This window comes from Callionymus lyra, chromosome 1 (genome assembly GCF_982586985.1).
Source record: "Callionymus lyra chromosome 1, fCalLyr1.hap1.1, whole genome shotgun sequence".
Classification (NCBI taxonomy): domain Eukaryota; kingdom Metazoa; phylum Chordata; class Actinopteri; order Syngnathiformes; family Callionymidae; genus Callionymus; species Callionymus lyra.
The window spans coordinates 53,100,107-53,127,026 of NC_141818.1; the positions used below are offsets into that span (position 1 = coordinate 53,100,107).

General features: G+C 43.0%; 1 protein-coding gene across 2 annotated transcripts; it reads left to right on the forward strand.

The window, feature by feature from the left end:
* The first annotated feature begins 22 nt into the window (after nt 1-22).
* Nucleotides 23-26,920, forward strand: LOC148090123 (gamma-glutamyl hydrolase-like). 2 transcript variants are annotated; one of them, XM_087812609.1, is made up of 12 exons: nt 23-47; nt 4,338-4,430; nt 6,841-6,989; nt 9,904-9,962; nt 10,019-10,133; nt 10,992-11,042; nt 11,102-11,186; nt 12,220-12,358; nt 12,641-12,747; nt 19,526-19,619; nt 19,697-19,834; nt 26,468-26,920. In XM_087812609.1, exons 2-12 carry the CDS (start codon nt 4,344-4,346, stop codon nt 26,602-26,604), a joined length of 1,161 nt encoding a protein of 386 aa, XP_087668735.1. In that variant the 5' UTR covers nt 23-47; nt 4,338-4,343; the 3' UTR covers nt 26,605-26,920. The 2 variants fall into 2 exon arrangements, with proteins under 2 accessions (XP_087668735.1, XP_087668745.1); XM_087812619.1 differs by lacking the exons at nt 23-47; nt 4,338-4,430 and adding an exon at nt 4,966-5,037.

The following is a 26,920-nucleotide window of genomic DNA, read 5'->3' on the forward strand; positions in this document are numbered from 1 at the left end:
GGCTGCTGTGAGCGAAGACGTGTGCAGGGAGACGAGAGGAAGCTGTGGTGAGTTCATGGAAACGTCTTCTTTTGACCCGAATGTATAACATGGAAGGTCTGTTGGTACTGACCTGTGGCATCACATGTACTCACGTAGTTCAAAATATGTTGCGTGATCTCATAAAATATGTTGCGTGATCTCAAGAAATATGTTGCGTGATCTCATAAAATATGTTGCGTGATCTCATAAAATATGTTGCGTGATCTCAAGAAATATGTTGCATGATCTCATAAAATATGTTGCGTGATCTCATAAAATATGTTGCGTGATCTCATAAAATATGTTGCTTGATCTCACGAAATATGTTGCGTGATCTCATAAAATATGTTGCGTGATCTCAAGAAATATGTTGCGTGATCTCATAAAATATGTTGCGTGATCTCAAGAAATATGTTGCTTGATCTCACGAAATATGTTGCGTGATCTCATAAAATATGTTGCGTGATCTCAAGAAATATGTTGCTTGATCTCATAAAATATGTTGCGTGATCTCATAAAATATGTTGCGTGATCTCATAAAATATGTTGCGTGATCTCAAGAAATATGTTGCGTGATCTCAAGAAATATGTTGCGTGATCTCATAAAATATGTTGCTTGATCTCACAAAATATGTTGCGTGATCTCAAGAAATATGTTGCGTGATCTCAAGAAATATGTTGCGTGATCTCATAAAATATGTTGCTTGATCTCACGAAATATGTTGCGTGATCTCATAAAATATGTTGCGTGATCTCAAGAAATATGTTGCGTGATCTCATACAATATGTTGCGTGATCTCATAAAATATGTTGCGTGATCTCAAGAAATATGTTGCTTGATCTCATAAAATATGTTGCGTGATCTCATAAAATATGTTGCGTGATCTCATAAAATATGTTGCGTGATCTCAAGAAATATGTTGCGTGATCTCAAGAAATATGTTGCGTGATCTCATAAAATATGTTGCTTGATCTCACGAAATATGTTGCGTGATCTCATAAAATATGTTGCGTGATCTCAAGAAATATGTTGCGTGATCTCATAAAATATGTTGCGTGATCTCATAAAATATATTGCTTGATCTCACGAAATATGTTGCGTGATCTCATAAAATGTTGCGTGATCTCATAAAATATGTTGCGTGATCTCACAAAATATGTTGCGTGATCTCATAAAATATGTTGCGTGATCTCACAAAATATGTTGCGTGATCTCATGAAAAATGTTGCGTGATCTCATAAAATATGTTGCGTGATCTCATAAAATATGTTGCGTGATCTCACGAAATATGTTGCGTGATCTCATAAAATATGTTGCGTGATCTCACGAAATATGTTGCGTGATCTCATGAAAAATGTTGCGTGATCTCATAAAATATGTTGCGTGATCTCACAAAATATGTTGCGTGATCTCATAAAATATGTTGCGTGATCTCACAAAATATGTTGCGTGATCTCATAAAATATGTTGCGTGATCTCATAAAATATGTTGCGTGATCTCATAAAATATGTTGCGTGATCTCACGAAATATGTTGCGTGATCTCATGAAAAATGTTGCGTGATCTCATAAAATATGTTGCGTGATCTCATAAAATATGTTGCGTGATCTCACGAAATATGTTGCGTGATCTCATGAAAAATGTTGCGTGATCTCATAAAATATGTTGCGTGATCTCACGAAATATGTTGCGTGATCTCATAAAATATGTTGCGTGATCTCACGAAATATGTTGCGTGATCTCATAAAATATGTTGCGTGATCTCACGAAATATGTTGCGTGATCTCATAAAATATGTTGCGTGATCTCATAAAATATGTTGCTTGATCTCATAAAATATGTTGCGTGATCTCACGAAATATGTTGCGTGATCTCACGAAATGTGTTGCGTGATCTCATGAAATATGTTGCGTGATCTCATACAATATGTTGCGTGATCTCATGAAATATGTTGCGTGATCTCACGAAATATGTTGCTTGATCTCATAAAATATGTTGCGTGATCTCATAAAATATGTTGCGTGATCTCACGAAATATGTTGCGTGATCTCATAAAATATGTTGCGTGATCTCATGAAATATGTTGCGTGATCTCATAAAATATGTTGCGTGATCTCACGAAATATGTTGCGTGATCTCATAAAATATGTTGCGTGATCTCACGAAATATGTTGCGTGATCTCATAAAATATGTTGCGTGATCTCACGAAATATGTTGCGTGATCTCATAAAATATGTTGCGTGATCTCATAAAATATGTTGCGTGATCTCATAAAATATGTTGCGTGATCTCATAAAATATGTTGCGTGATCTCATAAAATATGTTGCTTGATCTCATAAAATATGTTGCGTGATCTCATAAAATATGTTGCGTGATCTCATAAAATATGTTGCGTGATCTCATAAAATGTGTTGCATGATCTCATAAAATATGTTGCGTGATCTCATAAAATGTGTTGCGTGATCTCATAAAATATGTTGCGTGATCTCATAAAATATGTTGCGTGATCTCACGAAATATGTTGCGTGATCTCACGAAATATGTTGCTTGATCTCATAAAATATGTTGCGTGATCTCATAAAATATGTTGCTTGATCTCATGAAATATGTTGCGTGATCTCACGAAATATGTTGCGTGATCTCACTAAATATGTTGCGTGTAAATGCATTTACTCACAGAGTTCATGGAGGAAATAAATAAATCCTTTTAAGCTCATGAAAGACTCTGAGTTCGTATAACTTTCTTAACAACGTCCAGGTTTTCTTGAAAAGTGCTTCTTAAAAAATTGCTTTGCAAGTATATCCGCGACCAGATCGAGCTCTTTAGCTTTTGTGTGTTAAAAAACAAACGGTTAATTTAGGACCTGAACGTGTCACGTGTTCAACGCTTTCAGCGTCTTGGCAGCATCAGAAAGTTTAGCTGCCAAGACGCTGCTGCAGATGTCGCCGAGTAGAATCTGATTGAGATGAACGGCAGCCGAAGGATCGTGTGAACCAATGAACAAGAGCCACCTCTGAAAACTCTGGCCTCGGGTTCTTCTTGCAACACATGATCTCAAATACGATTGGATGAAAGCTCTCACATGAACATACAACCCTGGCAGCAACAAGAGGAAAGAAATGAAATGAAGAGAAAAGACTATGAGGAATCATTTAATACATATTTATGAAAAATAAACAAATTAAAAAATTTGAATTAAATTAGAATTCTATTTATATTCTGTTTATGTTCAGGCAGCAGAGAAGGCCCCGCTGGCCCTGACAGATCGCAAATGTGCGTGACCGATGATGGAGCTTTCCAGGGTGTCCCTTGATTCTACCAGCATTAAATAACAGCCTTCAAAATAATAAGTATAATGTTAAAAACTGTTCAATTGAAAAAATAATTATTATTTAGTGTATTTTTCATTATTAAAAGGCTACTATGATGAAGAGTGAAAAGTTGCTTTAATATATTTTCAATTAAAGATAAAGTGTTTGAACGCTTTAAAAAAGCTTTTTGAAACATTATTATTTAATTATAAAAAGTTGCTACAAACAATTGAAGTCGTTTTTAATCGATTAATTAAAAAAAAAAAAAATTTAGGTGAAAAAAACTATTTTTTGATTGATTAGATTAGTATTTTTATTGAAAATATCTTTTGGTTTAAGAAACCTTCATTTTTTGAATATTTGCCTTTAATTATTATTATTTTTTATTATTATTGATTCTTTTGATTTAGGCAACTTTTAAACTATTGTTGACGCTTGTTATTTTTATTTTATTGATACAACTTTGTCTTTTATTGAAGCAAACATTTCTGTTTTAATAAATAACAAACAAATGTACCCACGTGTTCTTTGAATCACGTGATTGGACGAGGACCCCACATGTGTTACAATGATCTTGGAGCGATACTCGGTCTCACCAACAGGGGGCAGCATCTTCTATTAATCTTCACATAATTGCTGTGAGTCTGTGTCGTCACGCGTTTTAGTATTAATTAGGTAATCATTGTTAAAGTATTTTCAAATTGGTTTTAATTTAAAGTGCTTTTGTGACAATAAATTAATCAATTTGCGCAAAAATAATAATCACAAAATAGTTTTCATTTGTTTATTGGATCGTTTTTGGCTTTTAAATTACAAATGTGTCCTCAATAATCCAGAAAAGTTACTATTAGATTTACAAAAGTAAATTAATCTTTTCGAAAAACGTTCAACAAACACTTTCAAGGTCATATTTGGAACAAAAACCTTTTAAATAATCCAAAGAAATGACTAAACGATGATAATTTGCTGGACCTCTGATGAAAAGTTGTGTTTGTTTGCAGGTGAAGATGCTGTTGAGAAACAATGCTGCGTTCAGGGACCTCAGGAAAAGAATCTGGAATGATTTGTGCCTGAAGAGCAAGAATAATTTGCTTGTAAGACATTTTTCCTCTTTCATTACGACACTAGAAATATGAAGTTCATCTTCACCGTCTTTATCTGTACGTCGTCGTTTTTAACTTGACGTTCGATCGGAATTAAACTGATTAAGATGATTTCGTCGCGTGGTTTCTTTTCTCAAAGTCTCTTGAGTCGCCAATTTATGTAAAGACTTTCTAACTGCTTGATCTTCCTTACGACCCATTGTTTGTGACCCTAGGTGAGGGTAGATTGGTCAGAATACACAGAGCTCATGGCTCAGCTCTCTCTTAACCACCATGGATCGGTGCATCGTCTGCATAACTGTTGATTTCACCGCAATCCGTCTGTCCATCACACGCTCCATTCTCCCCTCACTCGTGAAACAGACCCCAAGATACTTAAACTCCTCCATTTGGGGCAAGATCTCATCCCCAACCCGGAGAAGTCCTCGCTCCTCATTCCAAATGAGAACCATTGACTCAGATTTGGAGGTACTGATGGTCACCCACACAACACGTTTGGGTCCTGCAGGTCTGACCTGCATCTTCAAGGCCAACTCACCGCCAGGTGCAGATCGGTCGCCGGCTCCGCCCCTCTCTTCACCTGAGTGTCCAACTATAAGTAAGTCATTTATATTTCTAGACCAGGGTCACAAACACTTAAACAATCCAAACAATACTCAATAAAATAAATACTTTAAAGATCAAGATAATACTGAGACAAACACAAGAGTCTCAGAGAATCAAGGAAAAGCTCAAATACAATTCTCTTGAGATGTTTCTTGAAGGAGTCAGTAGATCATCAAACACAGATGTTTCTTGAAGGAGTCAGTAGATCATCAAACACAGATGTTTCTTGAAGGAGTCAGTAGATCATCAAACACAGATGTTTCTTGAAGGAGTCAGTAGATCATCAAACACAGATGTTTCTTGAAGGAGTCAGTAGATCATCAAACACAGATGTTTCTTGAAGGAGTCAATAGATCATCAAACACAGATGTTTCTTGAAGGAGTCAGTAGATCATCAAACACAGAGATGTTTCTTGAAGGAGTCAGTAGATCATCAAACACAAATGTTTCTTGAAGGAGTCAGTAGATCATCAAACACAGATGTTTCTTGAAGGAGTCAGTAGATCATCAAACACAGATGTTTATTGAAGGAGTCAGTAGATCATCAAACACAGATGTTTCTTGAAGGAGTCAGTAGATCATCAAACACAGATGTTTCTTGAAGGAGTCAGTAGATCATCAAACACAGATGTTTATTGAAGGAGTCAGTAGATCATCAAACACAGGTGTTTATTGAAGGAGTCAGTAGATCATCAAACACAGATGTTTCTTGAAGGAGTCAGTAGATCATCAAACACAGATGTTTCTTGAAGGAGTCAGTAGATCATCAAACACACATGTTTCTTGAAGGAGTCAGTAGATCATCAAACACAGATGTTTCTTGAAGGAGTCAGTAGATCATCAAACACAGATGTTTCTTGAAGGAGTCAGTAGATCATCAAACGCAGATGTTTCTTGAAGGAGTCAGTAGATCATCAAACACAGAGATGTTTCTTGAAGGAGTCAGTTGATCATCAAACACAGAGATGTTTCTTGAAGGAGTCAGTAGATCATCAAACACAGATGTTTCTTGAAGGAGTCAGTAGATCATCAAACACAGAGATGTTTCTTGAAGGAGTCAGTAGATCATCAAACACAGATGTTTCTTGAAGGAGTCAGTAGATCATCAAACACGGATGTTTCTTGAAGGAGTCAGTAGATCATCAAACACAGATGTTTCTTGAAGGAGTCAGTAGATCATCAAACACAGATGTTTCTTGAAGGAGTCAGTAGATCATCAAACACAGATGTTTCTTGAAGGAGTCAGTAGATCATCAAACACAGATGTTTCTTGAAGGAGTCAGTAGATCATCAAACACAGATGTTTCTTGAAGGAGTCAGTAGATCATCAAACACAGATGTTTCTTGAAGGACTCAGTAGATCATCAAACACAGATGTTTCTTGAAGGAGTCAGTAGATCATCAAACACAGATGTTTCTTGAAGGAGTCAGTAGATCATCAAACACAGAGATGGTTCCAAAGCTTAGGAGCAACAGTCTGGAAGGATTTCTCTCCTCTGGTCCGGAAGTTCAGGAACCATCAGTAGATTCTGATCCACAGACCTCAGAGCCCGAGCTGGGGTGTAAGTCTGGATCAGATCACTGATGGAAGGTCTGACCATGAATAGATCTGAAAGTAAGAACCAGAATTTTAAAATGATCCTGAAAGAAACTGGCAGCCAGTGAAGAGTTTGAAGGAGAAATGTGAGTTCTTCTACTAGAGCATGAACCCTTCGACCTCATGCACAACCTCGGGCTCCTTCCCTGTTTGAGTTCAATCTCTTATAAAACCAGTCTCTCGTTTCCCTCCATCCAGCCCTTAAAGACTCTCTGGGACACCTTCTCTCACTGTCGCCACAAACAAAACACGCTTTTTCTGGCGAGTCTCGGAATCTCCTCATCGCCGTCGTCACGACCTGCAGACGAACGTTCCTTCGTTTGTGTTTGTGAGGCTTCGCTCGGAGGGTGAGTTTTAAAAAAATGTATATTTGATTATTTTATTTCAAGTAAAATTGCATTACACAGGAAAGTTTATCTTTCTATGCTATGCTATGCTATGCTAGCTCTTTCTATAGATCAACTCACATTTCAAAATAGAAAGTTAACATAGTAAGTTAAAGAATGTTATCAGATTACAAAAATAAAACTACTACATTTTTGCATAACATTTATGTGTCAAAAGATTAGTATAAATTCTCCATTTTTATATATTTTTATTATTGATGAACATGGGAAAATGGGTTTTAAACTCTGAATTATGTCATATTTTTGTGTTTGATTTTTAGATGTAGTTTCAGTTTGATCTCCTTTAATAAATCAGTCAGAACTTAAGACATCATTATGATTTTATTAGTTCCTAGTGTAAGTCAAAACGTTCCGTCCTCGAGCAGCACTGAGTCACTAATGCAGAGATAAAAAAAACAAACATCTGCCAAGGAGGTCACATGATGGTCTGTTCTCACTGGTTCAAGTTGAGTTGAAGGAACATCTATTTCCCCACGAGACGCTTTTACTTTCTGTTTGCAGAGAACATGGCGTCCATTAAGGATTTCTCAAACAAACACTATTGTTTCCTGCTCGTACTGACGCTTGATCGTCCAGTTCGACCAGAATTCCTCGAGCATGACTCGTGTTATTGTTATTTCTCAACTGATTTATTTCACCTGTCACTTGAAGGAGTCAGTAGATCATCAAACACATATGTTTCTTGAAGGAGTCAGTAGATCATCAAACACAGATGTTTCTTGAAGGAGTCAGTAGATCATCAAACACAGATGTTTCTTGAAGGAGTCAGTAGATCATCAAACACAGATGTTTCTTGAAGGAGTCAGTAGATCATCAAACACAGATGTTTCTTGAAGGAGTCAGTAGATCATCAAACACAGATGTTTCTTGAAGGAGTCAGTAGATCATCAAACACAGATGTTTCTTGAAGGAGTCAGTAGATCATCAAACACAGAGATGTTTCTTGAAGGAGTCAGTAGATCATCAAACACAGATGTTTCTTGAAGGAGTCAGTAGATCATCAAACACAGAGATGTTTCTTGAAGGAGTCAGTAGATCATCAAACACAGAGATGTTTCTTGAAGGAGTCAGTAGATCATCAAACACACAGATGTTTCTTGAAGGAGTCAGTAGATCATCAAACACAGATGTTTCTTGAAGGAGTCAGTAGATCATCAAACACACATGTTTCTTGAAGGAGTCAGTAGATCATCAAACACAGATGTTTCTTGAAGGAGTCAGTAGATCATCAAACACAGATGTTTCTTGAAGCAGTCAGTAGATCATCAAACACAGATGTTTCTTGAAGGAGTCAGTAGATCATCAAACACAGATGTTACTTGAAGGAGTCAGTAGATCATCAAACACAGATGTTTCTTGAAGGAGTCAGTAGATCATCAAACACAGATGTTTCTTGAAGGAGTCAGTAGATCATCAAACACAGATGTTTCTTGAAGGAGTCAGTAGATCATCGAACACAGATGTTTCTTGAAGGAGTCAGTAGATCATCAAACACAGATGTTTCTTGAAGGAGTCAGTAGATCATCAAACACAGATGTTTCTTGAAGGAGTCAGTAGATCATCAAACACAGATGTTTCTTGAAGGAGTCAGTAGATCATCAAACACAATGTTTCTTGAAGGAGTCAGTAGATCATCAAACACAGATGTTTCTTGAAGGAGTCAGTAGATCATCGAACACAGATGTTTCCTGAAGGAGTCAGTAGATCATCAAACACAGATGTTTCTTGAAGGAGTCAGTAGATCATCAAACACAGATGTTTCTTGAAGGAGTCAGTAGATCATCAAACACAGATGTTTCTTGAAGCAGTCAGTAGATCATCAAACACAGATGTTTCTTGAAGGAGTCAGTAGATCATCAAACACAGATGTTACTTGAAGGAGTCAGTAGATCATCAAACACAGATGTTTCTTGAAGGAGTCAGTAGATCATCAAACACAGATGTTTCTTGAAGGAGTCAGTAGATCATCAAACACAGATGTTTCTTGAAGGAGTCAGTAGATCATCGAACACAGATGTTTCTTGAAGGAGTCAGTAGATCATCAAACACAGATGTTTCTTGAAGGAGTCAGTAGATCATCAAACACAGATGTTTCTTGAAGGAGTCAGTAGATCATCAAACACAGATGTTTCTTGAAGGAGTCAGTAGATCATCAAACACAGATGTTTCTTGAAGGAGTCAGTAGATCATCAAACACAGATGTTTCTTGAAGGAGTCAGTAGATCATCGAACACAGATGTTTCCTGAAGGAGTCAGTAGATCATCAAACACAGATGTTTCTTGAAGGAGTCAGTAGATCATCAAACACAGATGTTTCTTGAAGGAGTCAGTAGATCATCAAACACAGATGTTTCTTGAAGGAGTCAGTAGATCATCGAACACAGATGTTTCTTGAAGGAGTCAGTAGATCATCAAACACAGATGTTTCTTGAAGGAGTCAGTAGATCATCAAACACAGATGTTTCTTGAAGGAGTCAGTAGATCATCAAACACAGATGTTTCTTGAAGGAGTCAGTAGATCATCAAACACAGATGTTTCTTGAAGGAGTCAGTAGATCATCAAACACAGATGTTTCTTGAAGGAGTCAGTAGATCATCAAACACAGATGTTTCTTGAAGGAGTCAGTAGATCATCGAACACAGATGTTTCCTGAAGGAGTCAGTAGATCATCAAACACAGATGTTTCTTGAAGGAGTCAGTAGATCATCAAACACAGATGTTTCTTGACTTCTCGCTCATCTCGCAAGTTCCTGGAACTTCTGCTTTTCACACGAACGAGGAGAACGGCCTCGACCTCTGCGACCAGAACATGTTCTTCAAAGAGTTTGTGTTTGTTTGCGTGTGTTTGTGCAGCGTCGCCGCGAGGCCGAGTGTGCGACGTCATGTGACCGCCAACGACCGACCCATCATCGGTGAGCGACGCACACGACTCGGTTCCCACGGTTTCTGATCTGGAATCTCTCGCCAGGGATTCTCACTCAGATGATCGTGAACAAGAAGTACTTGAAGTTCGGCGACACTTACATCCCGGCGTCGTACGTCAAGTACACGGAGTCGGGCGGCAGCAGAGTCGTGCCGATCAAGTGAGTCTCGAACCACCATTTGATTGACGGGTGCAAATGTACTTGGATGGATGGAATAAATACCAATAGATACGAGGTTGATATGATACAATCGTATGGATTAGATAACAGGGGTGAGATGTATGATAGATACAATATGATATATACAATGAGATGATACAATACATTGGTTATGATGGACTACGAAAGATACGATTTTTTTGGATACAATTGTATATATTAGATAAGAGAGATAAGATATGTTATATATGGATAGATTGATTGATTGATAGATTGATAAAACCTTATTAATCCCTCCGGAGATCTCCTTCGGGAAATTGGTTTTCCAGTTCTACGATACAATACAATAGACATAATACAATAGATACGATATGATGGATACGATCAGTAGATACAATAGATACTATATGATACAATAGATGGTAACTTGGTGTTTATGTGGAAAAACTGGGATCAACTCAACCTTCCTGCCCAGAGGTGGAGAACAAAGGGAAGGAATAGTTGCAGGACTGTGATAATAGAGTCCTTCTCAAGGATTCTATCGTACAGGCGGAGGGTGAAACGATCGTACAACTACGATCATTATTATCCTGCTGGCAACTCCCAAACTTCAAATACCGTAGGGTTGACAATCTTTTTTTAGTCGGACGAAAATAATTGGATTATCCAGTTGTTGACTTGGATCTGTGCTTCTTACTGTTCGTTTCAAACAAGAGATTTTATCACTTTAAACACATTTCATCTTGTTTTGAGATCTTGAATTGGTAGAAAATCGTAAGACTTGTTTTGACTTACATTAATCGTGACAATAGTGTTGAAGATCAGACGTTGAATCCATGTCTCCACTCGTCCCGTCAGGTTGACGCTAACGGACGCCGAGTATGAAAGTCTCTTCAGGAAGACCAACGGGTGAGTGTCCGGATGTGGACTCGTCTTGTTCCGACGGTTCAAATGTATCTCGGGTTCAGGCTCCTGCTCATCGGCGGCGCCATCGACATCGAGAAGTCGGAGTTCGCCAGAGTGGCGAAGATCTTCTTCGACCTGGCTCTGAAGGTGAACCCGTTATTCACGACACCATGTATACGAGCAGATAAATGTGGTGGAACTTCACCTTGAACGACCTTTACTGCCTCCGACCTCTGTTGCTCTTCTGTGGACGTCCTTCTTTAGCGTCATAACAAAAATACTCATCCAAACGTCTCTTGTTGAAGCTGCGTTTTATCAGTGATCTAGGGGTCCTAGGACAGAGCCCTGTGGTACACCACTTTGGAACACCGAGAGATCGCACTGAAAGTTTTGCCGACAGCTAGAAGTGTAAAACAATCAAAACACGGAGTCGCTTCCGTTGCTCCAACACGACGTCACGTCCGTCCCGGGTCTTATCCTTCGCTTCGTGGAGAGAGATGAACAATCCAGAGGGTGTCACGGGTTGTTTATTCGCTGCTTCAAGTCAAACAAAATACAAGCTTTACGATCGCGACCGGACACACTTTGTCCCGGCGACTGTACAGGTCAATAGTTCCGGGAGAAAAGGCCCCGATCTGTAGAAACATTGCTATATTTAATGCAAATTTACGGTCCGGGAGGTCGTCCCTTTCCGGCCAAATGGTCCTTTCAAGTTCCCTGTGTCCCGATCCCCCGCAGAGAGACATCCTGATTTGTTTTCTTGTAATCTAATCATTCAAATGTTCTCGGCTGAGGGTTTCCGTCTTTTAGCCCCCCTTTCCCGGGTGTGTCTTGCTTCGTTCTTTGATCTACGATTTAAGGTGTGATTTGCAGATAAACAGATGTTTTAAATAACTGCTGTCTTATCTTTAATTCTGATCCGAGCTTGTCTCGAAAACAGTGTGAATCAGTCTGGAGTGGAATGTTGATTGTGAATGTGTAGTCAAACGTTTAAGCTCTTAGATCAAGCGAGTAATTTATACTTTATATTTGATTATCTTTTAGCATTAATTTAAGTATGGCGTATACGTATAGTTGTAATAATTTTAATCTAACAAGTGGAAAGTCAAACCAAATTGAAGTTAAATATGAAAAAAGCAAAAGTGTTGTTGTCGTCGTTCACCGGTCCACATGTTTTCAGGCCAACAACGCTGGAGACTACTTCCCCATCTGGGGCACCTGCCTGGGCATGCAGCTGCTGACGGCGCTGGTGGCAGGGAAGGACCTGTTGTCCATCACTCCGGCCCAGAACATCATGATGCCTCTCAACCTCACCAAAGGTGACGCCTCTACACCCGATCCATGAGCAGAGAAAACTATAGTTTTGAGATGAACGTGTGAGAATCTCCGGTTCAGAGCGTGACGTCCTCACGCTGTTTTTTAGGGGTTTTCACTTTTATATATATATATATATACAGTATATCCTATAGTATATATATATTGCCCATGTTTTTGATGCGCAGATGTTTGTGATTTGAGACGCAGCTGGAACCACCTCAGTCCGAGTGCTCAAAGTCTATTATTATTAAAATGTCAAATAAATATTTGTCTCCTCCCTCCAGACGCCTTCCAGAGCAGAATGTTTGCAGACTTCCCTCCGGACATGATGAAGGCTGTCGCCAAAGAACCTTTGACCGGAAACTTTCATAACTACGGGATGGCAGTGACGGTAAAATATAGGAGGATCGACTTGTGTTTTTAAAAACACATTTGTTTTGGTTTGAAAACAACTGAAAGTAGTTACGACTTCATCAAGAGTCATGTGGTCTGTAAATACTACAACACCAGAGTCAAGTACTGGACAATACTACACATATATACTTGTTACTACACTATCACAACACCAGAGTCAAGTACTGGACAATACTACACATATATACTTGTTACTACACTATCACAACACCAGAGTCAAGTACTGGACAATACTACACATATATACTTGTTACTACACTATCACAACACCAGAGTCAAGTACTGGACAATACTACACATATATACTTGTTACTACACTATCACAACACCAGAGTCAAGTACTGGACAATACTACACATATATACTTGTTACTACACTATCACAACACCAGAGTCAAGTACTGGACAATACTACACATATATACTTGTTACTACACTATCACATCACAAGAGTCAAGTACTGGACAATACTACACATATTCAATTCAATTCAATTTTATTTAAAGTGTCTTATAACAAACTTATCTCAAGACACTATACAGTTGAAATAAGACTACAGTTGATTAAGGAAAAATAGATCCCAGCAATTCAACAAAGAGCAAGAAACAAAACACTGTACAGTGAGCAATGGCGAGGAAAAACTTCCTTTTAGAAGGCAGAAACCTCGAGCGGAACCCGACTCATTGTTGACGGCCTGCCGCTTTGACCGGCTGGGAGGAAGGATGGGGGGGTAGACAGATGGATAAGGAGAGGAGTGAGGGAGGATATAGTGAGAGAAAAGAGGAGAGTGTAGGAGGGTCCATGGGGGTGCTGGAGAGAACTCGGGATCTGATGACGTGGTGAAGATCCTGGATCAGCAGCAGCTCTGGAGGTGGATCCCTGGATCAGCAACAGCTCTGGAGGTGGATCCCTGGATCAGCAGCAGTTCTGGAGGTGGATCCCTGGGGCTCCGGGAGAGAAATAAAAAGGTGTGGGTTTGGGACAAATGTAGACAATACACAGGTATACAGACTCCGGTGACGGGTGAAGATATATAGAGGGGAGAGGGGGGGGGGGTTGAAATAGCCAGGCCAGAGGGCACATACCTAGCACAGCAGATCCAGACACAGGGGCCCAAGCCGCGGCAGGAACCCGCGGGAGACCAGGACCCGGCAGGCGAGATAACCACCAGAGCCGACCCCAAACACCAGCGAGAAGGCGGACCACCACCGGGGGCGCGAGAGGGCGAGCACAGGCGAGGACGACCGAGGAAGCAGAGAGGGGGAGCCACCAGGCGCAGGCACCGGGGCAGAGGGGCAGCCAGAAGAACCAGTCAGGGGATAGGGCCCCGGGGCCAGGCCGTGCGACGGAGGACCCCCAGACCGTCAGGCCGCCACCAAGTCCATAGCAGGGGACCGAGTCAAGGAGATGGGGACCCACCACAGCAGCGGCGGCGGAACCCCCCCCAATACCCTGCGGACACGGCCAGTAGCCGGGTTGAGTGCCACCGCATGAGCCCGGGGGAGCAATGGCCAGGCATCGGCCCAGGTCCCCCGGGTCACAGGGGGGCCACGGTTGTGCGGGCAGGGCGGGGGCAATGGGGCCGCAGCCGTCCGGGAACGGCCCCCAGTCTTTGAACTGTAGACCGTCCCCAACAGCCGCAGCCCACCTCCCCATGAGGGAAGTTTGGGGGGCCAGCAGTATTCCATGGGCAGTCCACGGTCTCTAAGGTGCCGAGGCCCCGCCCATCCCACGTACTGACCCCCAGCCACCGCCCCCACCCACCATGCAGCACCCAGGGGGACAGCAGCACTTGCATGGGCGGTACATGGTCACTACGGTAACATGGGTCCGCCCAATGCCTCCGCCGTCCCCCCAATGCGGCCCCACCCAGTGTGGCCCCCCCCCACCCGGGAAGCCCCCGAAAGACCGACCAGCCCGGCCACGAACCCCCAGGACCAAGGGCGACAAACCCCCCGACCACGGCACATGCCACACAGGGCGGGTAGAGGACCACAGCCACCGCTGCAGCAGACACCCACCCCAAGACAGGCCCCCCACCACAGACCAGGCGAAGCCATCGGGGCCGGAAGGTCATTCAGAACACCCGGCCAGCCCCAGCCGACCTCGTCGGCGGGACCAGCAACCCCCCAGCCCCAGCACCGCCCCCAGCGCAACCCCCCATCCACCACCCCAGCCACCCCCGCCAGCACCCGCCCCCACGCACCATCAAAAACCCCCCGGAAGCGGGCCACCCCCCCGCCGGCGCACAGGGCCATCGCGGCACCAGCTGTCACCACCACCAGGCCCAAGGCACCCACAGGCCCCACCCGCCGGACCCCCACACCCGAACCGGCCAAGCCAGAACGGCCCCGGCGAGAAAAGAAGGGTATACAGAGCTCGGTGTCTAAAACTAAAACTCCTCCAGCATTCTCAGCCTATAGCAGCTAAGATAAACAGTTTTGTTAGTTATGACAGCTAGAGATAAACAGTCAAGTTAATTATAGGCTTTATCGAAAAGTAAGGTTTTAAGATTATTTTTAAACATAGAGAGGGTGTCTGCCCTCCGGACTGAAGCCGGTAGTTTGTTCTACAGTAGAGGGGCTTGAAAACTGAAGGCCCTGGCTCCGAATCTGCATTTAGAGATTTGTGGTATAACTAGTAGATCAGAGTTTAGGGATCGTAAGGTCCTTGAGGGTTGGTAAGTTTGGATTAAATCTTTAATGTATGTTGGTGCTAGACCATGTAAGGCTTTATAGGTTAGGAGAAGGATTTTAAACTGTATTCTAAATTCTACAGGAAGCCAATGTAGGGAAGACAGTACAGGGGAAATGTGTTCGCGCCTCTTAGTCTTAGTCAGGACACGAGCTGCAGAGTTCTGAATGAGCTGAAGAGTTCTGAGAGACTTTTTAGAACATCCTGACAGAAGAGAGTTACAATAGTCCAGCCTGGAGGTAACAAAAGCATGGATGAGCTTCTCAGTAGCATCTAAAGGAAGGAAATGCCTAATTTTTGAAATGTTACGAAGGTGGAAGTAAGCAGTCCGTGAGATTTGTTTTATGTGTGAGTTAAATGATAAGTCCTCGTCAAAGCATACACCCAGATTCTTTACAGTGGTGCTAGTAGCAGGAGCAAGTCCATTATGTAAAGCTAGATCATTAGTTAATAATTGTCTGAGATGTTGCGGACCAACTAGTAAAACCTCAGTCTTTTCCGAGTTCAGTAGGAGGAAGTTTTTGGTCATCCATGACTTGATATCTGTGATACAGGACTGTAATTGTGTTAGCTGAATTCTTTCATCTGGCTTCATGGACAAGTAGAGTTGGGTGTCATCAGCATAACAGTGAAAGTTTATAGAGTGTCTTCTAATCAAGTCCCCTAGTGGGAGCATATAGATTGTGAATAGTATTGGACCAAGAACAGAACCTTGTGGGACACCATAGCTGACCTTAGTGTGTGTCGATGAGAGGTGGTTGACATGTACATAGTGCGTTCTAAGATTTAAACCAGTTTAGAGCAGTTCCACAAATGCCTATATGGTTTTCTAGCCTCTGTAGAAGGATTTAGTGGTCGACAGTGTCAAATGCAGCACTGAGATCTAGAAGAACAAAAACTGAAACATGGCCCTGATCAGAGGCCATCAGTAGGTTGTTACTTACTTTTACCAGGGCGGTCTCTGTGCTGTGGTGTTCCCTAAAACCAGACTGAAACACCTCAAATTGATCATTGTCCTGGAGATAATCACAGAGCTGACTCGTTACCACTTTCTCCAGAAGTTTTGAAATGAATACTAGATTAGAGATAGGCCTGTAGTTAGTGAGGACCTCTGGATCGAGAGTGGGTTTTTTAAGCAGAGGTTTAATTACTGCAACTTTAAAAATCTGAGGCACATAGCCGGATGTTATTGACAGGTTAATAATGTCAAGTATATACTTGTTACTACAGTATCACAACACCAGAGTCAAGTACTGGACAATACTACACATATATACTTGTTACTACACTATCACAACACCAGAGTCAAGTACTGGACAATACTAAACATATATACTTGTTACTACAGTATCACAATACCAGAGTCAAGTACTGGACAATACTACACATACAGTATATACTTGTTACTACACTATCACAACACCAGAGTCAAGTACTGGACAATACTATACATATATACTTGTTACTACACTATCACAACACCAGAGTCAAGTACTGGACAATACTAAACATATATACTTGTTACTACAGTATCACAATACCAGAGTCAAGTACTGGACAATACTACACATACAGTATATACTTGTTACTACACTATCACAACACCAGAGTCAAGTACTGGACAATACTAAACATATATACTTGTTACTACACTATCACAAAACCAGAGTCAAGTACTGGACAATACTACGCATATATACTTGTTACTACACTATCACAACACCAGAGTCAAGTACTGGACAATACTACGCATATATACTTGTTACTACACTATCACAACACCAGAGTCAAGTACTAGACAATACTACACATATATACTTGTTACTACACTATCACAACACCAGAGTCAAGTACTGGACAATACTACACATATATACTTGTTACTACACTATCACAACACCAGAGTCAAGTACTGGACAATACTACACATATATACTTGTTACTACACTATCACAACACCAGAGTCAAGTACTGGACAATACTACACATATATACTTGTTACTACACTATCACAACACCAGAGTCAAGTACTGGACAATACTACACATATATACTTGTTACTACACTATCACAACACCAGAGTCAAGTACTGGACAATACTACACATATATACTTGTTACTACACTATCACAACAGCAGAGTCAAGTACTGGACAATACTACACATATATACTTGTTACTACACTATCACAACACCAGAGTCAAGTACTGGACAATACTACACATATATCCTTGTTACTACACTATCACAACACCAGAGTCAAGTACTGGACAATACTACACATATATACTTGTTACTACACTATCACAACACCAGAGTCAAGTACTGGACAATACTACACGTATATACTTGTTACTACACTATCACAACACCAGAGTCAAGTACTGGACAATACTACACATATATACTTGTTACTACACTATCACAACACCAGAGTCAAGTACTGGACAATACTACACATATATACTTGTTACTACACTATCACAACACCAGAGTCAAGTACTGGACAATACTACACATATATACTTGTTACTACACTATCACAACACCAGAGTCAAGTACTGGACAATACTACACATATATACTTGTTACTACACTATCACAACACCAGAGTCAAGTACTGGACAATACTACACATATATACTTGTTACTACACTATTACAACACCAGAGTCAAGTACTGGACAATACTACACATATATACTTGTTACTACACTATTACAACACCAGAGTCAAGTACTGGACAATACTACACGTATATACTTGTTACTACACTATCACAACACCAGAGTCAAGTACTGGACAATACTACACATATATACTTGTTACTACACTATCACAACACCAGAGTCAAGTACTGGACAATACTACACATATATACTTGTTACTACACTATCACAACACCAGAGTCAAGTACTGGACAATACTACACATATATACTTGTTACTACACTATCACAACACCAGAGTCAAGTACTGGACAATACTACACATATATACTTGTTACTACACTATCACAACACCAGAGTCAAGTACTGGACAATACTACACATATATACTTGTTACTACACTATCACAACACCAGAGTCAAGTACTGGACAATACTACACATATATCCTTGTTACTACACTATCACAACACCAGAGTCAAGTACTGGACAATACTACACATATATACTTGTTACTTTACTATCACAACACCAGAGTCAAGTACTGGACAATACTACACATATATACTTGTTACTACACTATCACAACACCAGAGTCAAGTACTGGACAATACTACACGTATATACTTGTTACTACACTATCACAACACCAGAGTCAAGTACTGGACAATACTACACATATATACTTGTTACTACACTATCACAACACCAGAGTCAAGTACTGGACAATACTACACATATATACTTGTTACTACACTATCACAACACCAGAGTCAAGTACTGGACAATACTACACATATATACTTGTTACTACACTATCACAACACCAGAGTCAAGTACTGGACAATACTACACATATATACTTGTTACTACACTATTACAACACCAGAGTCAAGTACTGGACAATACTACACATATATACTTGTTACTACACTATTACAACACCAGAGTCAAGTACTGGACAATACTACACATATATACTTGTTACTACACTATCACAACACCAGAGTCAAGTACTGGACAATACTACACATATATACTTGTTACTACACTATCACAACACCAGAGTCAAGTACTGGACAATACTACACATATATACTTGTTACTACACTATCACAACACCAGAGTCAAGTACTGGACAATACTACACATATATACTTGTTACTACACTATTACAACACCAGAGTCAAGTACTGGACAATACTACACATATATACTTGTTACTACACTATTACAACACCAGAGTCAAGTACTGGACAATACTACACATATATACTTGTTACTACACTATCATAATGTATTGTATCATGATACACCAGGTCTCACTTGATGAAAATATATTCCTGTTGCAGTATTTTCTAAATACATGTTTACTTAAAGCTTCAAATCTTCTCAGACCTTCCAGAACAACAAGAATCTCAGCAACTTCTTCACGATCCTGTCGACAAACGTGGCTGCGAACGGCGTCGAGTTCGTCTCCACCATGGAGGGTAAAACAGACAAACATGTCCGAGACACGAGCGTCTTCTCACCGTGACCCCCATCTTCTCACCGTGACCCCCGTCAGGTACCAGGTTCCCCTTCTACGGCGTCCAGTGGCACCCGGAGGTGAACCGGTACAAGTGGACCAGGAACATGAACGTCCCTCACTCGCCCAACGCCGCGCGACTGTCGGGTCTGACGGCCGAGTTCTTCGTCAATGAAGGTAAGAATGTTTCAACTTTTAAAGTCTGAACAAGTTTTATTTTCTAGTTGTTCCTCAAATCGAACCTTCACTCGAGGTTTTTAAAACTTCTTCTGTTTGTGGCGACACAAGCACGGATAGAGTATTACTTATGTAATTTGTGTGTTCAACAACGCCACCCTGGGAATTTCACCCAGAGGATATTAATATAAAGGTCAGCACATAGGTTCATTCGTGGGAAGGAGCAGAGACAGTAATTCAGAAAGAATATTTATTATTTATATATATTAATTTACCACAATAATAAAACAATACTGGTTACGACTACCCTTGCTCAGGGCTGACACCTACGGTGAGAGATGTCCGACGAAAAGGGGGGATCCCTGGGAACACTACAAACAAAACCCACGTGCAAAAGAAAGGGGGGAAACACCACCACCGGGACACCAATCCGACACCGCAGTACGGCAGCTCCTGAGCAGATAGAGAGTGAAACTTTAACAATGAGTGACGACAATGACGAACAAAATACAAATGAATATACTTTAACTGTAAAACTAAACAAATGACAAATCAACAAAACATAGAATGATCAAAAATAGTCACACGGAAAGAAACAGACACAATTGAAATAAACGTAAACAAAAATGAACACAAGAACTCAAGAGTCCGGGGTGAACTGCGACACCGAGCCTCAGTCCGCTGTCGCTCGCTCGACTTAGTGCGATTAGCCAATCACACACACGCACAGTCGGCCGTCGGGACACAGAGGTGGTCGGGAGGGCGAATCGTTGCCACCCGATCCGTCCCAGCAGTTCCGGGTGAAGTTTAAATAAAACAACCCAAGACAAAACAGCAGTGAAATAAGCGGGTGGTCTTAGCGGAGGCTGCGCTAAGTGACCTAGGGGGATCAATAAAAGCAGAGTTAAAAATAACTAAAAAATCGGAGGAGGAAAGCTCCATATGTGCTAATCACCTAGCCACATACCGATCAAAACATTCCTGGGGAGCACGGCACGAAACGGCGTCACCCACTTCGTAAAGAAGTTGCAGAGGGGAAGCAACACGCAGCCAAGCACACACCCAGAGAGGAATCTATCAAAAGGATCAATGAGCTTACCACAGAGCTGGACAGAACACAACGAGAGAACCACAGTCGTCGCTAACAGCCTACCTCTGACCCCGGAAGCGGAAGCGTAGGACGCTGATTGAGGTGGGAACTCAGCCTCCAGCCATTCAGAGCGAGAGAGAAGTGTGCGCACCGCCTCCTTTTAACCAGCAGGCTAAGACGGGATTGGCTGGAATGCCAACAAGCTCGTCCTGCTACAATCTCCCCCCAACAATTGAATCGTCGGCCCGACGATGGAATAACCGGACACAATGACCGAGTTTACTGCCACGGTCTAAACAGTGCAGCAACAGAGTTAAACACTGAGTTGGAAGGACTAGTAGATCCTTGTTCAGGGTCTGCTAACGGCCGTGGAAGATGGTGAACATTAGAGTGCTGACCCGCAGTTGACCTCACTGTACGCCGCACAGTTTCTCTGCCGACCGAAGGGAGAAGACGGGGCCTGTCCACCATAGGATCAGGGTGCACAGAGGTTGAAGGTTGACCTCTGGGGCTAGTATGGATTGGAGCTCCAGCCTGGACAGAAATGGGTGAAAAGCTCTCGGTCCTTAAAACCAGCCAGTCACATTCAGATGAAAGTTCATCTTCTGACTGAATTGACTCGGGCGGAGATGGAGAGGGAACAGCGGGAGGTTCACACGAAGGATCGACACCAACTACGGCTTTTAACAAGGAACGATGGACCTGCCTGGTTCTATCTGCATCATCTTTTGGGGCGATGGTGTATACCGAGCCCCCTTCTTTCGGTACCCTCAAGACAAGGTGTATGACAGACGACCACTGATCTTGTATCTTGTGGCGGCCCCGCACACCAAGCTCCCGCAACCAAACGAACTGGCCCTCCTTCAGAGGAGCATGCCGGACATGTTGATCATGATTTCTCTTACGGCGCTCCGCGGCCACCTTTAATCGGTCAGGGGCCCCCTCAAATGTGCATCTGCAGTCGGGTTTGATGCTCCTGAACCCACTCATGAATATAACCTCCCACGGGGGTCTCAACCCGACCTAGGAGAAAGTCAACAGGGAGCCTGGGCTCCTGGCCAAACATTAACAAGAATGGGGACTCACCAGTGGCTTGATGTGGTGTGGTGTTATAGGCATACAAGACCTGGGGTAGACATGAGCTCCAGTCATGTTTCCGAGACACTGGCAAAGTACGCAGAAGATCATGGAGTGTTCGGTTGAACCGCTCACACTGACCATTTCCTGCTGGATGGTATGGAGTGGTGCGAGATTTGTCAATGCCATAAAACTCACACAGCTGTTTTATAATGGTGCTCTCGAAACTACGTCCCTGATCCGAATGTATCCGAGCGGGTACCCCAAACCTGGAAAACCACTCATGGTCACGGGTAGGGACCGCCCAGGTATATTTACTGAATACATCAGTCATCACCAGGATGTCTTCGAAACCATTACGGCTTGGCTCGAGGAGAGTAAAATCAATAGCTAAAATGTCATTAGGCCGTGAAGCCATCAAGTGGCCCATAAAACTACGAGCGGCCGGCTTACAAACTTTTGCTACCTGACACCTTTCACATGCCTGACACCACTGTTCCACCTCAGCTGTCATACCTGGCCAGTAGCAACGCCTGCGCAAAAGTTCCAAAGTCCTCTCAATGCCCTGATGACCGTGGCCCTGATGAACCTCAGTGAGGACCTCCTTTTTTAAAACAGCAGGCAACAACAACTGCAGCACCACCTCCGCCCCATCTGGTCTAAAAATTTGCCGATAAACTAACCCGTCCCTCTCTGTCAGACGATCCCATTGACGGAGTAACACTAAAGCAGCAGCGGACATCTGCCTCCGCTCCTCATTATTGGGTCGTCTTTGACACCTCCAGAAGGCCAATACTTCCTGGATAACTGGGTCAGTAGCCTGGAGGGTAGCAATATCAGACGGCGAACGATGAGGTAAGGCTGCAGCTACCGACTGGGTGGCTACAATTTTGCCACATTGTAGCGCTTGCTGCAAGGGCTCAGGTAGCCGGGTGCCACGAACCATAGTATGCAGGTCTGGTGGCTCCGGTGTGTTCTGGCGGGAGAGGGCGTCAGCATTCTTATTACTTTTTCCGATACTTTGTTTCGAAGTTGAACGAGGCCAGCTGAGCTGCCCACCGCTGCTCCGTGGCCCCCAACTTGGCAGAGGACAAGTGGCTCAAGGGATTGTTGTCGGTGTAAACTACACACTGGTGACCCAACAAGTACTCCCTAAACTTTTCAGTCATGGCCCACTTGAGAGCCAAGAACTCCAGCTTCATGGAGCTATAGTTCTCCATATTTCGTTCTGTAGGCCTCAATCCACGGCTTGCATAAGCTATTGGTCTAACCACATCATTTTGTCGTTGGGACAGAACAGCACCTAGGCCACCATAGCTGGTGTCCACTTCCAAGATAAATGGAAGGGAGAAGTCTGCATAGGCCAACACTGGTGAGGAGATTAATTTGGCCTTCAGTGACTCGAAGCTAGTGTGACATTCGTCGGACCAATGGGATGCAATGCTGTTGCTGGCCGTTTTGGGCTTGGCACCCGCCAGCTATGCCACCAACTTGTGCAGAGGTGCAGCCAACTTTGCAAAACGGTCCACAAAGCGGTGGTAGTAACTGGAAAAACCGAGAAAGGAGCGAAGCCCCGATACGGTAGTAGGGGATGGCCAGCGGGCGACCGCTTCAATCTTGCTCGGGTCTGTGGAGACACCCTGATCAGAAATAACGTGCCCCAAATACCGCACTTCCTGTTGGAAAAAGGCACACTTTCCAAGTTTCACCTTCAGTCCTTCATGGTGCAAACGCTCCAGTACCAACCTCAACCTCTCTAGATGTTGTTCAATGGTAGAGAAGAAAACTACAATTTCATCTAGGTAGAGCAGCAGGGACTGACACTGCTGGTCACCAAAAATGCGCTGCATCAAGCGTTGAAAAGTGCTAGGTGCGTTGCAAAGCCCGAATGGCATACAATTCCACTCAAAAAGGCCAAAGGGTGTGCAAAAAGCAGTTTTGGCACGATCAGGCTCCGCTACAGGGACCTGATTGTAGCCACTTGCCAGGTCCAACGTGGAAAACCAACGGGCTCCACTAAGGGCGTCTAAAGACTCGTCAATGCGTGGCAGTGGAAATGCATCCTTCCGGGTTTTACTGTTAAGGAGCCTATAGTCGAACCACACATACGGAGGCTGCCATCTTTCTTTTTAACTAGCACAATTGGGGAAGCATAGGGGCTGCTGCTCTCTCTAATGACGTTGGAACCAAGCAGTTGGTTAATATGGTCCTTGACTACCTCGTACTCAGATGGGGGAATGCGGCGATAGCGCTGCCGTACTGGAACCTCATCCAGTAGGGGGATCTCATGGGCGATCAGGTCAGTACATCCTAGGTCTCCATCATGGGCAGAGAAGACTGATGAAAACTGACCCAGGAGGGCCCTCACCTGACCTTGCGCTTCTGCCGGAAGATGACCAAACTCCAATTCAGCCATCTGATCACGCACTGGGAAGGAAACAGACTGAGAAGAAACTGTGGCCACCGCAGATGGAACCTCAGTCACACCAGCTGGCAAACTCACGACCTTAACCTCCTGTATGGTTCCAACAACAGAATGGGGGTAGAGCAACACATCCAACGAACCAACATTTAAAATTGGCACATAGGCCGTGCCTCGGGCTATCGGCACTAGCGCGGGGGAAGCCAGCAGTCCGGCAGGCAGGCCAGACTCTGGTGGTTCAAACAGTGCTGTAGTGCTGGAGTACCAGAGCATGTGGCAGCTACAATCTTCATCATACCACCAGGGATACGCCAAGCCAACTCACAGGCCTCATGGCACTTCTGGAGGGCCTCTGTGACGGCGGTAGGAGCCTCAGACACCACACAGCTCAACATCCAACTCTAGGTAACCAATATATGGGATAGCCAGACCATTCGCTGCTGTGAGCTGCAGCCAATGACAAGACCGGAGTCGCTCTTGACCCCACGGTTCAAACTCTTTGTAAAAGAGGGATTCCGATATGGTTGACACCATGGACCCCGTGTCCACCAAACACGAGACTGCAACTCCGCCCATGTTCACCGCTAAATGAGGACAGGAAGACATGAGCTTGGACACTTCAACATCGCCTGCCCGAACACTTGAGCCAATAACTGCCCCCTCCGAATTGTGACTCTGCAATGTGGCGGGTGCTAGTTTTCCGACGTGTGAGCAGAGCGGAATGATCTCTGCTGTGCAGAAGGTGATGAAGGTCGACTGCGGGCCGGAGCACGTGATCCATCGCAGTCCCTAGCAAAGTGACCTGGCTGTTGGCATCTCCTACAAATTATAGGACCACGAGAAACTGCCCGGCTGTGCTGCTGTGAACCTTGCAGACGGGAAATGTTTTGAGTCAGTTGGTTCAACTGCTCCTGTTGCAACTTAAGCATCTCTCTCAATTTGCTGAACTCTGAGACTTGAGGGACACCCAATGGATAACTACCCTGTACCACATACTGAGCACCAACAGCCAGGGGAAGAGAGTTGCTACGACCCCGAGCCTTGCTGGGCGAACCTTCTCGCTCCCATCTGATGGCTTCACTTCGGACCTCCAGTAGGGTAGAGGCATGCTGCCCGCGAACAAACTGCTTCAACTCCCGACGGAGTGACCCATCCAGCACATGTTCCACAAATTGATCCCTCAACAGTACCTCCGCATTGGGGATGCCTGTGGGTGCACGCTGCTTCACGGATGCCATTAGACCCATAAGTGCGAGCGAGAACTCAAGGAGAGTCTCTCCCTCGTGTTGACGTCGGGAGAAAAACGCCTCTTGTAGCGCTACATAAGATGCTGTGCATCCATATAACTCCTGCAGCACTGAAATGATTTTACTTGGGTCACAACGATCTTCAGCAGAGCGGTACTTAATTTCATCACGCGCTTCCCCTTCTAGATGATCGAACAAGAAGAATGCCTGATCGGAAACAGATAGGTGACGAGCCCTCATACCGGCTTGTACCTCCTCCAGCCACTCACCTAACCCTATGCCCGACTTTCCCCTAAACATGGGACACCTTCTATCACGTGATACCATAACCAGTCTCTCGGTTACAGGGGCACTGACGCTGAAGGATGCAGGAAGGGAAACTGAAGGGGCTGTTCTAGGGCCAGGGCCAGCTGCAACCTGTTCCTGCCCAAGTTTCTCATTGTCAGCCCTCAATTGAGCAACTAAATCCCTAAGTTCCTGCATTTCAGCCTTTACATTTTTTATGCTTAAAGTCTTAGAGCTTCACGAGACAAGAACCTGAAAATATGAACAAAAAAATCAAATGTTGAATTATTTTCTATACATTCTTTGAAATTCTGAGGTTATTTTAATGATAAAAATAAAATGAAAGAACATTTTAGTTGTTATATAAATGTTTTATATGAGCAACAACATTACATTTGCATTTGTTTGCACAACATTAAATGAACTGACGAGAGAAAAAGGTAAAAAATAATCAAACTATGAGATTGATTTAAATAATAGTTTTCACGTACGACCCTGAAATGTCTCCTAAGGACGCAAGAGTCTCCATCATTTCGAGGACGGCGAGGAAGACGACTGGCTCATCTACAACTACCCGCCCATGTTCACCTCCAAGTTCTCCGGGTACGAGCAGATCTACTTCTTCGGGAACTCTTCGGGGCCGCAGTAGAAACCACTGCTGGGGTCACCGTTCGTGCTTCGAACAAAGGGATGAAGATGAATAGATCTGGCTTTTTATTCTCAGGTTTTTTTTTGTTCCAATTATTAAAAGCTTCTCAAGTGATGTTTAGGCTCAATGTGACGCTTGCGTTACCCAGAGTCCCCTGCGGGTGTCATGATTGTACCGCGACAGAATGTATCTTTCCTGACGAATATTTGTTTGTAGCAACGAAATAATTCAATCCATAAATGGCAATTTATTAGATTCATGACATATTTTAAGACTGTTTTACATGGTTTGTTGAATAAAAATGTTATTGACTCTC